Source organism: Dromaius novaehollandiae, chromosome 25 (assembly GCF_036370855.1).
Source record: "Dromaius novaehollandiae isolate bDroNov1 chromosome 25, bDroNov1.hap1, whole genome shotgun sequence".
In the NCBI taxonomy this organism is placed as follows: domain Eukaryota; kingdom Metazoa; phylum Chordata; class Aves; order Casuariiformes; family Dromaiidae; genus Dromaius; species Dromaius novaehollandiae.
In genome coordinates this window covers 3,046,114-3,063,144 of record NC_088122.1, presented here as the reverse complement: position 1 = coordinate 3,063,144, position 17,031 = coordinate 3,046,114, and the positions used below count along the sequence as shown (strand labels likewise).

Below are 17,031 nucleotides of genomic sequence, written 5' to 3'. Positions count from 1 at the left end.
AAATCCATTACCTTCCCAATCATTGTGACTTTGCCACTTAAATAAACACATTAGTTGAGTGACAGGCTGGCTGAACATCTCTGGTCTTTGGTAATTTTTTTTCGGTTGCTTTTCACAGGATTGTACATAAAATAATCTAAACCCAATTGTTTTCCAAGCAGCTCTGTAACATTAAACACAGGCTCTGCTTTTTAGTTTTGTTATTTTAATTTGACAAGGTGTAATCTAATTTTTTCCCCTAAAACAAAGAGAACAGCGATGCAAAAGGTGTAAGAGACACAGGCAGGCAGAGATTTCGAGATCAGTACAGCACAGTGTTCCTGCAAAGTGCCCTCTATAGAGAGATATACATAGATATACATATATATACAGTTTTGATTTTGGGTTTTTTTTGGGGGGGTGGCTTTTTGTATCCATTTCCATTTCCTGATACCCTTGAGAAATCCTTCTGCAGAAACACAGCAAAGTTGTTTGTTTGCTTTGTTTTTGAACTAGAATTTCAGAGCTGAGGACACCCCAAACAGGGACGGGCGCTCCCCCACCCCTGGCAGCGCTAACGTCACACTCGAGAGTTGTCACTGAACTCTCCCGCCCGGGGCCTGGAAGATGGCATTGCAGGGGATGCTGCAGGAGCTAGCGGTGGCTCTGCCTCCCTCCTCTTCCATTAAAGAATTTATCGAGACTATTCTGGAAAGGTATTACAATTCCTAGGATTTTAAAACATTGACCGTTTTTTTTGACCTTGTGGCTATTTGTTAAATCTACAAGGCAACTGAAATTATTTCTTTCTGGCTTCTAAAAGGTATTGCAAGTGCTACAGCTTAGCAACACCACACCGGTCCACTTGTCTATTGAGGGACAGGCTGAGCAACCAACAGCTCCGGTTTAAGGGTCAAGTTACACATAACCCAAACTTAACCCAGGAGAAGACTATGGGCTAAATTTTTTATTAAGCTAGTCACATTTTAATATATTTTGAAGCTATATTTGCGGAGGTCTTGGGCACACTACTTTTGGATTTTCTGTGGTTTTTATTTTAAATTCATCTGAACTTGTTTTGCTATTTCATGTTTATCCCTGGCCTGTTTTCAACTTTAGTCTCTCACTGAGTTAAGGTTTTCTGGAAAGCCTTGAAAAACATTTGCAATGTTCTCAGCAGGAGCTGGGCTGCAGAACCCGACGCCGGGTGAACAAGCGCGGTGCTCGACTGCAGCAGGAGAAGGGGCACGGCCCGAGCAGGCACAGCGAGCGAGCGCGCTGCGTTGTTTCAAACACCTGCTGAACCATCTTTAATTCCCCACGCTCGAAAAGAGCAGAGCAACAAGAAGCTCAGGCGAGGGAAAAAGAATTCCCCCTACAGCACCACAACTGCTGCCTTTTGTAACTCCCGACGGGCACCGCTGTGTGAAATGGGGCAAAACTTCTATTCTTGTAAATTCGACGTAGACAATTTGTCCTGTTACAACAGCGGCAGCTCTGCAACTCGGAGGCTGCTAAAGCACAGCCCACACAGCTCGGCAGTGCATTGTTCATTTTCCCGTTCCCTCTGCAATATGGAAGAGGAGCGTGCAGAGACGCTCCGTGCTTATATATAGTGCTCTATCTGGAGCCAAGCAGCTGACTTATTTGGATCAAAACAGAGCAAGAGAGGTGGGAGTTTGAAGCCTTCAAAATTAAGAGGAGAGCTACAAACTGCTCCATTTCAAAAGGGAAAAACGGCTGTAGCCGTAGATCCTCGGCAAGCAGACATCTGCCCTCGCTGGGGCAGAGCCTGGGCCCTGCATGTGTTGGCTTGCTGATGCCTGGAGCGAAATGACTGTCCGGCATGAGTGATTCCAACTGCTTTTATCTGCCAAAGTGGAGGCAGCATCTCAGCCCATTTGGGCAAGATTCAAAACCTGTTAAAGAGGCCAAAGAAGATTCCCCTCCATCCTCCTTGAGCTGAAAGAAGGCCCTTAAGCTCTTTGCGTGGAGGCCATACAGCAGACACTAGTGTCCTGATTAGTTGTCAGGAGCGCTAGACTCTCAAACCAACTTCTCCTGTACGAAACAAGTCACTACCACTGTGCAAGAGAGGTATAAACCTCTCGAACACCATCGGGGGAAGGACATTTGTTCATTCACAGCACTTTGGATCAGTCCTTCACTGCAATCACTAAGAGCCAGAAGTGTGACCGCACTTGTGTCCCTAGGGATACACAGAGGCATCCAATGTGATTTTTGGAGGCCGGGTGCATCGTACAGCTCCCATAAAAATCAGCACCCCCATCTTCAGATGTGCTGATTTGCCTGCTGGCACTGTGTCTTTCTTTTCACTGACTACAGACAAAACCTGGACAGTTGGCTTAGATTAGAAACTTTTGTATAGCTAAAGGTTGGTGGCAGAATTTATCTCGCCACTCCTGAACTGCTTTTGCAGGTCTCCACAAAGACGCTTCTGCATTTTGACCTTGGAAATTCCCTGGTAGCAGACTCTGTTATTTTGGACCATGGCACGATCTGATCTGTAATCATATGCAATAGAAACACTTGGCCAACGATTTCAAGACCATGCCCACAACTTCTCTCAAACCAGACAAGCTCTTTTAGACAGGTATCAAGTCTCTATTTCCTCACCCAGTGCCATTCCAGCCTATGATGACTACATCCAATTTAGCTTTAGTTTATTGTTGTTGATATTATAATTATTTTTATTGGCTCTTAAGGAGGAATTTAATCCTAAGACCTTCTCAGATCACAAGAGATACTAGCAGCAGCAGTGCAGTTTGGACATGTTAGAAACATTTTATAAAAGATAAAATAAACAAATAAAAAAATAAATGGTGTATAAATCCCTTTTTAATTGCACCTAAATCCTGAAACTGAAACTCCTATTCATGAAGGAAAATCCTGTAATTAGTGGTGATTATCACCTTTTAGTCCTAGGCAGGAGGGAGGTGGGATGGGAACACCTCGTTTCAAACACTACTCCTTCTCTCTTGCTCTTTTTAAACAGAACAAGGCTTTTTTCTTTCTTTCTTTTTCTTTAAATAGAGCCTTAGGGTGGGGGCTGTCTTTTGGCTATCCTTGAAATCAGCCAAAATTAGAAGAGCCAAAGCTGGCCACTTCAGAAAGACATTATCAACAGCGCAGCATTTTGGAGTGGTACCCTTGTATCTACGGGGAGAGGGGGAGAGATTTGAAGGAGGGGGGGGAATACCAGCACTGAGGGTCCAAGCACTGAAATCTCAGCATTTTAAGAAAAAGAGAAAGACAGACAGAGAGAAAGAGAGAGAGAGAGAGAGAGAGAGAAAGAGAGAGACAGATACTGTGTCAATACTGCACTGGATTTCTCAAAAATCACACAGCTTTAATACCTGTACACTAGGAAAGCCACTCCTTTGGCAGATTATTGAGCGGTGAGGCCTGATGGGCAGAGGGAAGACATAAACACGGGAAGGAAGGGCATTCGATTCTGCAAAGGGCAAAGCACCAAGCACCAATGGTACAACTAATACACCGCAAAAACCCACCTGTTTACTATCCCATGTGGCTCGCTCGCTCAGGGTGCACACATGGGATGCAACAGAAGCTCGATGGGGATAAACAGGGGGATGAGGAGAGGGAAAAGCGGCATTTTCAGCTAGAAGGTAACTTGTCAGGTTTCTTGCTGCTGTTTATTATAAAGAGGCAGCTGCCAGATGTGGCGCAGCAGCCTCTCTTGCATCTACTGCTGCTGCATTTCTCTGTGTCACACTCCTTTAGAAAGGAGGGCTCCACCTTCTCGGGAACCAGCGTCTCTGGGATAATCACACAGGCTGCTTTTCCAGGTGCCTGTGCCCAGGCAATAACAGTTACATGACAAAAGAGAAAGAGGGCAGACGGGGAGAGGTAGAGCCATGTACCCTTCTGCAAATTGCGGCTGGCCAGCTGCCCTTCACTCCTGCTATCGCAAGGACAAGGCATTCGCCCCGCTGCGGGGGAATGAGCCCGCTCTGCCGACGAGACAAGGCGCTGCCCGGCACCGGGGCTCTGCGCGCTCACGTGGGTGCTAAAGGAGAGACAACTGTGTTTAGTGCAGTAACACAGGAGGAAGATTTCTGTCTTTCCACACCCTGAGCTGCAAGCAGATTAGCTCCCATACGCGGGGTCTTAGGTACTGCTGGAGGGCCAGGGCCGGGCACCAGCGAGCAAGTTTTGCATCTCTGGGGAAGGCCCTCGGAGCAGGGATTAGGGTTTTTCTTTGTGTGCGGGCTGCGGAACAAGAGCCACACCTCCAAGCAACGGAGAAGGAATAACGGGACCCAGGGTCTGCTCTCACTCCGGCACCCTGGCTTCTTACCATCTTTTCCGCTTCCCAGATCCCTCCCGCCCCCCAGCACAAAGGCTCGTCCCAAATTGCAGGGCTTCCACGGACAGGCGTTAGAGCTGTGTGACTCCTTTCCTCCTGGAGGGGTTGAGGAGTTCAGTTACCACCGGGGGGGCAGGAACACTGGCTTCTCACAATGCGTTTGGGATAAACTACAGCACAGCATAACCAATCAAAACCAAAAGAGGAAATCAAGAGAAAGCAAAAAACCCAAGAGAACAAAAAATTGAAAACGTAAGAGTAAATCCACTTCAAATAAACCAGAACCGTAAAAGAAAAAAGAAAACTATACATATCTATATATCGAAAAAATAATTCATAATTAATTTAAAAAGTGGCATGCAAAGAAGATTGTTACATTCTCCTATCATGCATCAGGCCCAATGTCCAAACGGCAAGGTAACCATGACGACAAAAAAGTGCAAGAACTCAGCAACATTACCAAAGGATGCATAGAGAGGCCCACAATGCAACTCAACTCATCTCTGCGAGACCCGGGAACGGGCGGGTCTCGCTCATCTTAAAGATTTCTTGCTTTTTCTCTTTTTTTATTTTTTTTTATTTTTTTTCTCTTAAGAATGTAAAAATGTGGGTAAAGAAAGTAAAAAAGAAAAAAACCACACCAACCTTCTCGTAGCTCTGAGGGATGTTAAGGGGGTTTGATGCGGAACACAATGACATGAGGAGAAGAGAAAAATAGGGGAAACACAGAGAGAGTAAAAAAAGGCCTTCTCAAGGCTGTCAGCTGCAAATTGATTGTTTTTTCTCTTAACCAAAATAAAAAAAAGGAAAAAAAGAAAAGGAGATAGTAACGACCCTTTTTCCTGCCTTCCTGGCTTTCCCCCTCCCATCCAGCTAGGCACCTTTTGTTTAAGAACAACCAAGCTCTGTAAAGAGGTCAGACTGTGAGCAACCCAAATTCAGAATTAGCACCCGCGGGAGGTGCCAACCCTACTAAGGAATTGCCACTTCTTTAAGTTCATCTGCTCTTTAGAGAAGGGGGAGCGGAAACCGCGCCAGGCAGAGCAGCCCCGGCACAGAGGAGACCCCAAATCGGAAGCCGCTCCCCCGGCCCGTGCGCCCGCCAGCCCCGCACCCGGCCCTGGCCCTGCTTGCGCTAGCTCCGCAATGGGGCTGGACAAGGAAAAAGAAATAATTAGAAGAAGAAAAGAAAAACCAAACAAAACCAAAACATTTCCTTGCAATGTTAAAACTTACAACTCCTATCCCAGGTGTTCTATAGAGACAAGCATGTTATGGGAGAAACAAGTCAATTGGAAACACAAGAGTGTTCAAGACTCTTCAGAAACGAAAAACGGGAAGAAAAATGTGCATGAACTTTCCCGCCCACCAAAGCAAATCCATTTCAGAAACTTGTTACCTTTTCACGATATTAACACACAAGAAACAAGGAATTAAACAGCATGAAAAACACCCAAACCAGAGGCCGAGCTTGCTTAGGCGGTGTTTTCTGCGCTCTCTCGGCCGGTTAGCGCTGGCTTTGTCTATCCGGCAGGCCTCGAGTGCACAGGCTAACTTGGGGCAGAAAGAGGGCTATCCACCTGGAGCCGAACCTTGTCCAGGTGCGGAGACAAGCAACTCGATGGCTACAGCCTTTGTCTCCCGGGTAGTTTCCGAGTGGCCAGAAAGGTAGAGGAAATTTAGAAATAAACGTATAATGAAAAATCCCCACTTTTTTCCTGTTCCTTTTTTTTAAAAAAAGAACCCCAAACATTCCGGCTAAGCTGTCTGCAAAGGATTTAGCCCTGAATTAGTGGCATCAGATCCAGATTTACGTTCCCAAAAGAAGAATTTTGGGGCCCGGGCGAAAGGGCGGATTTTGAACGCAATTTTCCAGCTGGCCACAAAAGGCTATTTAAAAATTTAGCTTGGAAACATTAAATTATTAAAAGCCTTCTCTCCATGTGCATGTGATTTAGTGAGCGTGAGACACGAGAGAGAGAGAAAGAGAGAGAGAAAGGAGTGCACACAGGAGCATGGCTCTGCATTTGACTGCAGAATTAACGTGAGTGTCGGTGGGAGGCGCTTCCTCTGTCGATGGGATGGAAATGGGAACAGTTTGCTGGGATGTAACTTGTCTTTTTCCTCCCAATGGTATTTTGCTTTTTTTTAAAAAAGCGAGAAGGGCCAGCCCTGCTCTCTCATTACCAAAAGGGTTTTGCTGTGGAAAGATATTAAACCAAAGCTACACACAAAATATTACAGGTCAGAGAGAAAAAAATAAGGCAACGAAGAAAGCAGAAAGGCCATTGCCACGCTGGGCGCCAGAACATCAAGGGGGCATCCAGCAGAAGCCGATCCCCCTGTCATTTGTTCCCCGCGGTGTTTGGGCAAAGGAGTTGGTGAGTGATGGCAGAGAGGGGTCCGGGCCGTCTCCGGCTGTCTGAGCCTGCGCTCGAGGGCAGCGCTGGCCCCGAGGAGGCCGTGACAGACCGCTGCCGGTGAAGGGAAAGCCGGCTGAGACACAGGGGAGAAGCGAGGACGCGGCCTCCCGTTGCGGCATGGTGAGATCCCGGGGAGAGCGAGCTCGGCGGAGGCGGCTGAGAGGATCCTCCCCTCCTCTCACACCCACCCCAGCAGCACCGAAACCTTCCCGCTTCCAGCGAGCAGGGATCCTCGCGGAGAAAAGGGGCTTGTGGCCTCCGAGCAGCCGCAGCTGTTCACTCCTCGCTGGGCCCTGCAGGCTGCTGCTGGCAGGTTCTCGGGCACGCTATTTTGGATCGCGCTCGGCTTCCCGGGGGTGACTCGGCCTCGTGCTGCCGCTCCGCAGCTCCGGCGCGGTGGCTGGAGCCCCCAGGAGCGAGGAGGGAAGGAGGGTGCGGCAGGATCCCCCTGCGAGCTCGGCAGGGAACCGCGGGGATCCAGCTGATAAACACCAGGGCTTCCCCGCGCTCGGGGACAGGATGGCGTCAAACCGCAGGGGACAGAGGAAGGCCACGGGCAGGGGAGCTATTTGCCAGTTCTCTGAGCCGATGTGCTCCCTACCTCTCACGTAAAGGTTAGCGGGCGAGGAGTAGCGCACTCCCGCGCTGTTGCTGGCGACGCATTCGTACTTCCCCTGGTCGGTCTCCTCGCTGCTTTCAATCTGCAGGCCACCTGGGAGGAAAGAAGAAGATCGCAACAAAGACACCATCATCACCACTTCGTTTTATTTCTGAGAGAGAGAAATAGCATCGATTTCTTGCTTTTTCTTCCCCCTGGGCTAATACATATTGGAACGCTGCCTGGGAGCTTCGGGCTTTCAGCTCTGGATGTACTGAGCCCTGCCGACACCGTCGCTGCTGTCTGTGCTCAGTGTTACGGCAGGACACGTGTCCCAGTAGGAAGAAGAGATTCAACACCCTCCTCTAAACTAACTGTTACTCCGTACACTGGGACGATCAGCAAAAGTACCACGTTTTGCGGCTTTGCAGTACAGGCACTCTGCACGCGAACTCACAAAACCCGACTCCGATAATCCATGTTATTGGGATCCCCAGCAACCCCTCAGCAGGCCGCCGACCACCCATCGCTCAGTCTGAAGCAGTGACCACAAAGGCGAAAGCGTTCGGCGCCCGCTGCCCAAGACCCCTGGAGCATCCCCAGCGCTGCCGGCTCGGTCCTGTGCCTCTCACCCGTGCAGACACGGGTCAGCGCGAAAAGCCTGTCACCGCCAGCGAACCGATCCGGGGGAAACTCCGTAAGCGCTGCCTTGCAATTTCTAAATTGCACGCGTGGTTTCTGCTGACTGGGCCAAAAGGATTAAGGTCTTTTGTAAACCTGCAAATTATTTCGGTCTACAAGAACATACCCAGAGCCCGTACTGAACACTCCTGCAAGCAACATGCTCAGATATGCAGCACGTAACTACATGGAAGAAACTTGCCTCCTTTACCTCAGAAGGCTTCATCCCTGTTAAACCTCAGTTAAAATACATACTATATAAATAATTCAACAGGTTATCAAATGTTTTATGCATTATAAGCACATGATCATACTACAGATATGGATAGAGCTCACATGTGCTATGACTATTAACTCCCAGCCCTGAAGAAAAACTAGGCACAACAGAAAAAACAAACAATTCCAGCTTCGTGTAACATTATTGATTAAATCTCAGGTGAAAGAAGTGCAAATGATATGGTTGCTGCAGATACGGCCTCTTCAAGAAGAAAAACCAATGCCTCCACGTGAGGAGGACACCGAGCTCGCATTCCTCGGCGTGTGCACGGGTGAAAAAGGGAGTTGCGTGGGAAGACGTGAGGCTGCGAGCGTATTTACGAGAGGGAAGGGGTGTGAGAGTGCGACTCCCGCCAGGATCCTCCGCGTCTGGCAGCTCCCAAATGCAGAGCGGATAGAATTAGAAAAACACCTCCCCACCCAAAACCACCAAACCAAACCAAACTCTCGTCAAAAGAATCTGTCGGCATTTCAGTACAACAGGAGGAGTCTGAAACCCAGTGGACTGGAGCTTCACAGCGCGACTTCACAGCTCAGCAGTTCTCGTACAGAATTAAAGCTCTAGCATGCTCTGCCGTCTGAAAGCTCCACTTCGGTGGAGAGCTGTGTCAAGCAGGTTTTCCTAGAAGTTTTTGTTAATTTGGACAAATCCGTGGGTTGGTTCGACTAGCTCCAAACAGGCTTTATTTGGCTCAGGAACGTTGTTTGTTTGCGTGGGGAACGCAAGGGGAGACAAAGCCACATTCCAGAGCAGGAACAAAACGCTGAACTCACGGGCAGGCAGGCAAAGCCAGTCTTGCCTACACCAGACAACTAAGGACTCGCCCCTCTGTTCTTGACCACTGCAGCTTTGCTGGTGAATGCAATGGTGGAAATTATACTGCAGGGAAGTCAGTGAGCTGTCAGGGTTTGTCATGAGCCAATACAGAAGATGTGTGTCAAAAATTCCTCACCTACAGCACCTCCCATTGCGTTCCCCAGCAGAGGATTGCAGCCTTTTAAATTTGTGAGTGTAGATGAAGCCAAAGCAGGGTGTTCTGAGGGGCACGCACCCAATTCCTGCTGACTTTCGGTGACAGCTTGAGGTCTAACATCCTGTTGGCTCCATCAAAGAGACAGTGCAGAAGCTACTTACCAAGAGTACCTTTTCCCGAAAAACCTAAGGGTAAGAGAGTGGAGAAGAAAGGGAAAGAAGGCTCTAAAGCCAAACAAATGAGTACGCTGAGATGGTAAGTGCTGACGATCTGATTGAGCAAAGGACTGGAAACCTTGCACCACCATCAATGGCTTGGGAGCACTTTGCACCAATCAAGAAGGTGGCCCTAGGTATTTACCAAGCTTGACAGCATTTAATGCCCAAGATAAACTTCAGTCCTTCACAGTCCTGGAGAGATTAGTTCTTAAAATTCTCCCATAAATCTGAAGCAGCAGAGCCTGAGACGTTATTAGAATAACAGTATCACTATTACTGAGTGCACCCAGCAAACAGAAGCAGACATTATAACCGTATATAAAAAAAAGACAGGTATAATAAAGAAATAAATATCCAGAGGTGAAGCAGGACAAGAAAACATGGCAACAACAGCGAGAATTTTGATTGCACACAGGTCAATGAAACAGGAACTGAGTGGAGAGAGGTGTTTGGAGAGTGGGTGAGTGAGCAAGTTGGGGGTGTCTTACCTCGGATCGGTGTACCTTCTGCAAAGAAAACAAAGAAAAGAAGTGAAAAAGTGTAAAACCCCAAACATCTGGACTGCCCGTGGGAAAAGGACCTGAGCCAAGGAAGACAGTTCACCATAGGACACTTCCTGCACTACCTCTACTTAAATTATAGGGACAGACTGAAGAGGGTTCGGGCTACTCAAAGCAGGGATGCCCTTTTTAAAGCAGTTCAATTCAGTTGGCAGTTTACAGAATCACCATTGCACTTGGCTTGAAAACTTGAGACTGGCTCCATTTTGTTCATAAGAATGGAAAGAAAGTCTTCAAGCTGTCAGTAACATTAATGTTTGCTTCTTGCAGAACATATGATAAACCTGCATTTGTCTTCATCACCCCTGGGGAAAAGGGTTGGCATTATAACCACATTACTCCAGTCAGGGAAAGAGACATCCAGGTACCTTGCAACACGTGAAGAGTTGCAGGTTCTGATCCCAGCCCTGCCAGAGACTCCCCAGCTCCAAACTTAATTATTGACACAGATGCATGTGGAATTTAATGCATGCCCTTATCAGGACCTTCAGTTATCCTCCAGTGGCTTCACACAGCACAAAGATTGAAGCCAGATGTTCTGCACAAAAGAAGGTCAAACTACTGCACAAGTGATATAGGCAAAGAGGGTACCTCATGCAGCTGCTTTGGAAGCCTCTCTAGTGCCAGTGCAGGAGACGGTGTGCTGGGGGAGAGAAAAGCCCTGCTATGCTTGCCTGCTGTCTGCACCTCTTGGGTTCTTTTTATTTAAACCCCCTCCAGTTGTCTCTAGTGCCTGACATGAGTTTTCTGCCTAGGCAGGTCTCACAGATGAAAGGAAATGACTTTGTGGCTGACGAACCATGCTACAGACACGGATAAAATCACTGTGCCCCCATTTGACCTCCTAAGGCTACAACCATCTTCCTTTGAAAACACGGCAGGTCCTTTTGCTCACATTGGCATTCAGACTTGTCACACAGCTTATTAAAGAAGGGTTTTTTGTTTGGTTGGTGGTTTTTTACCCCAATCCTGAGAACAGAGCAGACTCCGCAAACACTCATTCCAAACTTTGCCACTAACAAGGGAGAGATGCAAGTGCTCCTCTGCAATCATACCACCGCCGTTCTGCAGCACCCTCCAGCCAGGGCAGGCACAGCACGGTATAAATAGCAGCCTCACAGCGGTATTATTACCCCCACTTTACAGATGGGGAAACTGAGGTAGGGAAGAAGCAACTTGCCCAAGGTCCCAACGGGAAGTCTGCGGCAGAGGCAAGAACAGGAGTCAAGGCCCCCCGCGTGCCAATCTCCTGCCTGAACCCCCAGACAGTCCCTTCCCTCCTCATCCTTCAGCCCTGCTCATCCGTCTTGTGCTGCGGTTCAATGCTCCATTTTCAGGATAGAAGGTAAAAATTTATAGATACTGATTACGGCTCACCTTTATTTTTTGAAGGAGATGAGGGAAAAGAGGTGTTATAGTGTTAGGATATTAGATTCTAGTTATATTCAACTTCTAGTTAAGAGGTTAGGTTACTTGCTAGAGAAAAGTTAGCATCTAGTTAGGGTTAGGAACTAGCTAAGGTTAATAAAGCAGGCCGGTTAGCCATCAGGACAGAGGTTGGAGAGAGAGCGCGTGAAAGAGAAAGGTGGGAGGAGCGTGTACTCGGGCGGATCTCCGCACGGGAGACGGCAGGGAGGTTTGGAAAAGCGAGAGAAAGACAAAGCGGCAGAGGGTTATAGATCAATTCAGTGGGAATAAAAACAGCCTCTGTTACATCCTTCTGTCTCAAAACTGGAGCGAAAATCTGCCATCTGTGGCACAAATCTGGAACAAGGCTAATGGGAAGAGGGCAGAGGAGGGGACGAGACCCCGGCATCACCCAGTGCTCTAAAGCTGCTTTGGCCTCGGCTCTCTCTAATCGGCAGGAGCAGCACACTCCAACTTCGGGCTACGTAAGCGTGGAAGATACAGTAGCAGCCATTGCCGTCTTGCGTTAGCATAGTTTAGTCAGTCCCTGTTCCCTCTAAACATCAGCGTTGCCCCTGGAAACGGGTTGACAGCAGCTCCAGCGCTCCTGCGAGCGAGACAAGCCAAGCAATGCCACCCTGCTCTTCCCAGTCCTACCTCCGGCACACGGGACGAACAGGCGAGGAGCGGAAGGTGCCTTGCGACACGGGCCATACCAGGGAGGGAGGGGGCAGAATTTGAACCAAAATGACATCAAGTAACTCGAAAGGCAAGAACAGTAATTTGAAAGGTGGCAGGACACAGATGGTAGATTTTCACTATTGGAGTTTCACATCTAACTAGCTTCATGTTCAATTTAGGGGCAGCAGGATGGTGCTAGAACAGGAACTGGAACAAATTAATCTATTTTAAAGGACTCTGACAGGTCCCCTAAGATTTCCTAAGGGCTATTGGGGATGTTTCTATGTTCATTAGCTGGCTTGCCTGGTGTCCTAACAGTTCATGAGCAAGTGCATGAGGCTCTCCACTGTGCAGGGCAGAAGCAGAGAACCAGCTTTGCCAGAAAATTAAAGAGGCAAGGGTTGAACCTAGATGACGATCTTTCAAGTGAAAATCTGGGTTTAAGATGCCACATGCAAACTATTCACATTGCCTTCCACAGCATTGCAGGAAGAGGAAATCTGCCTTTTTCGGGCAAACTTTGAGGCTGCATGAGCCCAGATGGCCAGCTTCGAATTCAGCAGCAGAGGCAAAGGCAGCTGACCCCATAAAGCACTTGCCTCTGCAGCATAAAGGCCCAAGACGGTGCCAGGCTGAAACCCACGTGCGGGGGTCCCCCTCTGCCACAGAAGATGGGACCTGCTCCTCCATGACTCCTCCTCTGACTTCTCACAGCAAGCTGCCTACGGATCCTCCAAGCCTTGAAAACAAGGAGAGGAGGAAAGACACATTGCCATGGTAATGACAGAAAACACATCCCCACCTTCTGTCAGGCCACGTGCGGGAACATGTGTGTGCATTGCTCCTCTCCCGAGGGCTGGAGAGCGCCTTCTATTCCAAGCGAGCAAGCAATCATCAAGGGTCTTCTGCGGTTTTAAAATGCCGGATCCCGGCTGACAGCTGCAATCGCTACATCTCTAATAACAAAAGGGGACTTGGCGCAAGGAGGAAACGTGACGTGAGTTCTGCAGACAGGCTCCCAGTTTCCCAAGGGACAGAGATGGTCTGATGGGGTTGCAGGGGGACACTTCTCCTTTTCTCGACCCTTTCCAATAGCCAATGTCCTGTGATTTACAGCTGCGATTTGAAAACGCTGCACCCCCACCTCTCCCTTCAGAAATGCCAATAACTCTGTTAGATGTGAAACTCCAAACCTCCTGCAGGTGTGAACACAGTTATCACAGTTCCAGGGCACAGGCTATTGTGTAATTGGGGAATTCCAGGACAACTGTTGCTAAGTTACAAAAAAAAAATCTATCCAATGTTAGGAGGTTAATATTTAGCTGTTATCTCTTTATACAGATATATTAATTAGGAGGATTATTGTTATTTTTGTAGCCTGCAATACCCCTGCGGAAGTTCATTAAGAGGGCAGAATATCCTTACTGAAAGAGTTAGTAGAAGAAATGCATAGCATGCCTCTCAAAAAGCTGTTACGGAGGAATTAGTTTAAAGGGCAAGGGTTACAAATCCGGACATTAGCAGGTTTGGGGGGTTTTGTTTTGTTTTGTTTTGTTTTTAAATTGTACAAACTTACCAAAGGTCTCTGAGTGTAAAAAATAGTGAAAAAAAGGAAAAAAAAGAAGAAATTAACTTTGTTATAACCAGTTATTTAGAAAGCAGAAAACGACACACAAGACACAAAAGGTTTTAGTGTTTCTGTTAGGTAAGACGTTGGCTGCACACCGCCTCTCATCATCCCCCTCGGTGGCACGGGCGAGCAAAGGACGTGGGCTCCTACTTGAAATGTCCCCAGACAGCTCGTGTCAGAGCAAAGCAGAAATATCCACTTCTCTTCCACCAACAAGACCACTTAAGCTCTCAGACAACCTGCGTCTCTAAGGCTGAGATGTGCACAGGAGTCTAAGGAAAGCGGGGGCAGAGCAGAGGCTCTCCCCATTCTCCTTTGATTCACAGCTCAGCTTTTCATTCAGTCAAAACCCTCAAACGTTAAAAGACTTCCAGTTGCTTGAAAAATGTATTTGGAGATGGAGAGGAGGAGAAGAAACAACACTGGATACAGAAATGCCTCTACGGCTAATGTCATATCACTTCATGATGGGAATATAATGACCATCCTCTCAGAGGTCCCTTTATATTGCCAGTGAAACATTGAGTTGTTTTAGTATAAACGAGAACCAAATCTGGACACGGCTACCCAATTTTGCAGAGCTCCGTGTATACGACATTTCACTTGTACCATTTAATGAGCTCATTTGCATGTTTGCCACTAACTCACATATCAGCAAAAATTCAGTCCTTAACACCCTCTGTAATAAAGCAGCATGGATTCTGCCCTGATGGCTTCATCTCCACGGCAGAATTTGGGCAACTGTCCTGTCCTGGCTGCTCTGTCAGCCTGCCTCTGTCCCGGGCTCCATCAAGGAGCGACGCACAGTCAAGTCTTCACCGCCCAAACAGTTGCTGGCCTCTATGCCAAGCCTGTTAGCACAAAAGCACAGCGATGAAGTTGTGATTTAGTACCAGGGTCGCTTCTCCTCCCTACACTCCTATTCACAGAAGGATTGTCAAACACCCATTAGTTGGCCATAATTGTTAATCCCCAAGGAGCTGGCCCGGAGTCATACTGACGACCTGTGGGGAAAGACTCTGAAGCTCATTAGCGGTGTCCTGAAGCATCCAACACCCTAATGTGTGCCAGTGCTACATTCGTGCAGCAAAATTTGTTTTCTGTAAAGATAAATGTGTTAAATTAAGTTCCGACACTAGCAGCACTCACACCATCAGCACTCAAACAGGTATCACCTTGCATACATTACACTCAAGTTACAAATACGCACTTGAATCTGCTCTGCCTTGGTCTTAAGACAACTCCCTTCCACTGACCAAAATACTAACGTAGCACAGATGACCCTGATGTTAATGCACTTTTCACTTTCTCAGGCCTTTGCATCAGAGAACATGCAAGTTTTGAAAGGCCACAAAAGCAGACACAAACCGGGAAGGGAACTCAAAGTCCTGACCGTCACTCCTCTGACACGACCAGGAGTCTGCACTCCCTTTCACAGCAGGGACAGAAGCAACAGGTTTATGCCCTTAAGGACAACAGGGATGCATCAGGCTTTCACCAGTTTACTAATTCAAAGCAGCTGTAAATGAGATTAATTCTTGGCAGGTATCTTCAGATTTATCAGAGGGGCCAAGGGCCTTTACCCTAAGGCTAACCAATTCACTGGAATAAAAATGCAGCACTCAAGTGGCTTTAAGGAAAACACTGGATCAAACCCAGTTAAGAGGCATAAAGGCATTCTATCAAGATGATAAGTGTATTAAAAGTAATCTGTCTGTGTATTACTCACACTTCAGATCATGGTCACAAAGCATGATATAATTCTAGTTTACCTCTCATTATTTATGCTGAGTGATTTTTTTTATTTGCATTGGACTCAGTTTTCACAATAAAAAAAGGCAGGTCAGTCTCATCTGTGTTTGTGGGATTCAACAATACATTCAAATCCAGACAAAGCATTTAAGTATCTGCATTAAGTTTGCTTCGCTGAATAAGGATGCATTTGTGCAGGTATATAAAAGCTACACTGAACTGGGACTATAGTAAATCTTTATCGCGGGTGGCCCGCAGAACTAAAAATCTTTATATAGATCTTTTGTCAAACATGGCAAGAGAAAAATCAGGTGGTTATGTTCTCTGATGTTCAGATCCAGCATTACAAGAGTCAGAACCGATTATTTCAGAGACAGCGAAGGTCTGGGCAGAAGTAGCTGGCTATCACCTGGCTGGCTGACTTGTAAAATGTCAGATACCCCCACAGCAACTCCAGTTGCTACACTGAAGCCTCTGCTCTCCCTTTGCCTACAACAATGCCATTCCTTTGCCAAAAAAAACTCTCTTAAAAATGCTCCGTCTTGGCCAAAGGAATGTTCTGAGTAGCTGAAGCGACTCTAGCACTTGCTAAGCCTAACCACACACATACTGTTCTCTAGGCTGGGTCAAAGCAGTCAGTCCAAGCAGTACTTAAAAGGATTCTTTTTTGGTTTAGTTTTTGTCAGATGTTACAGGTTCCAAAGGTTGCTTCATATTTGCAGTTATCTGAGAGAAACTGGAGGCTTTTTAGCTGAGAAATAGAGGTGCTTTATCGGTAGCAAAGATAAATACACCTCTGTCCTCCTTGCACACCCAGACACGCACTCACACTGTCAACTGGGAGATTCAACAAGTACACAAACAGTTCCTGAAATGTGAATATTAAGAGATGTCACATTGACACATACACAAAAAGCAACAAACAAACAAACAAAAAACAAACAAAAGAGACAGATGGACAAGCAGATGGGGAAAGACAAGAACTGACAAGAGCCACAGAGCTGGGGTACATCTGCTCACGGAGACCCACTCCATGGGCACTGCCGCTGAGCGCCAAGGGCTCACTCGCGAATGCTCAGAACTGTTCTCCAGTGATGACTTGATGCCTGAAAGATCCTGCAAGAGCTGTTCTTCACCCCCAGTGTTGAGGGGCTCAACCTACACCAACGGGATCATGCTTCAACAACAAGAGGCTGCCTGAGCTGCAGACCCCATCCTGTGTGCGTGTGGTCTAAAATGCCACGTTTGCTGTAGTGGGCTCTCTCTTCCTTGCCCAGTTTTCAGTCCGAGAAGGAACCCATCAGCCCCGTTCCGACTCCCAATTTCACCTGAGCTGAAAGAGCACCGTTATCCAGGACAGCAGACTAGTTACAGTCCTCCTAGATGGAAACTAGCTTCCCTGCTGACTGTGTTTCCCGTTATGTTAACTAGGCAGCAGGGAAGGTCAGCAAGATGGGATGGAAGGAAAATACTCCAACCACTCTTTGGGTAAGAATAGGAG

The 17,031-nt window shown here is 47.4% G+C and overlaps 1 protein-coding gene across 10 annotated transcripts in view; it reads right to left on the bottom strand.

Moving 5' to 3' along the window:
* The window catches only part of PTPRS (protein tyrosine phosphatase receptor type S), a 138,879-nt gene that overhangs the window by 54,809 nt on the left and 67,039 nt on the right, over positions 1 to 17,031 (bottom strand). For all 10 annotated transcript variants that reach the window (XM_064497516.1, XM_064497517.1, XM_026105943.2 and 7 more), the window contains exon 6: positions 7,355 to 7,465. In XM_064497516.1, coding sequence (XP_064353586.1) covers positions 7,355 to 7,465 — 111 coding nt within the window. The remainder of the gene's footprint in view (positions 1 to 7,354; positions 7,466 to 17,031) is intronic.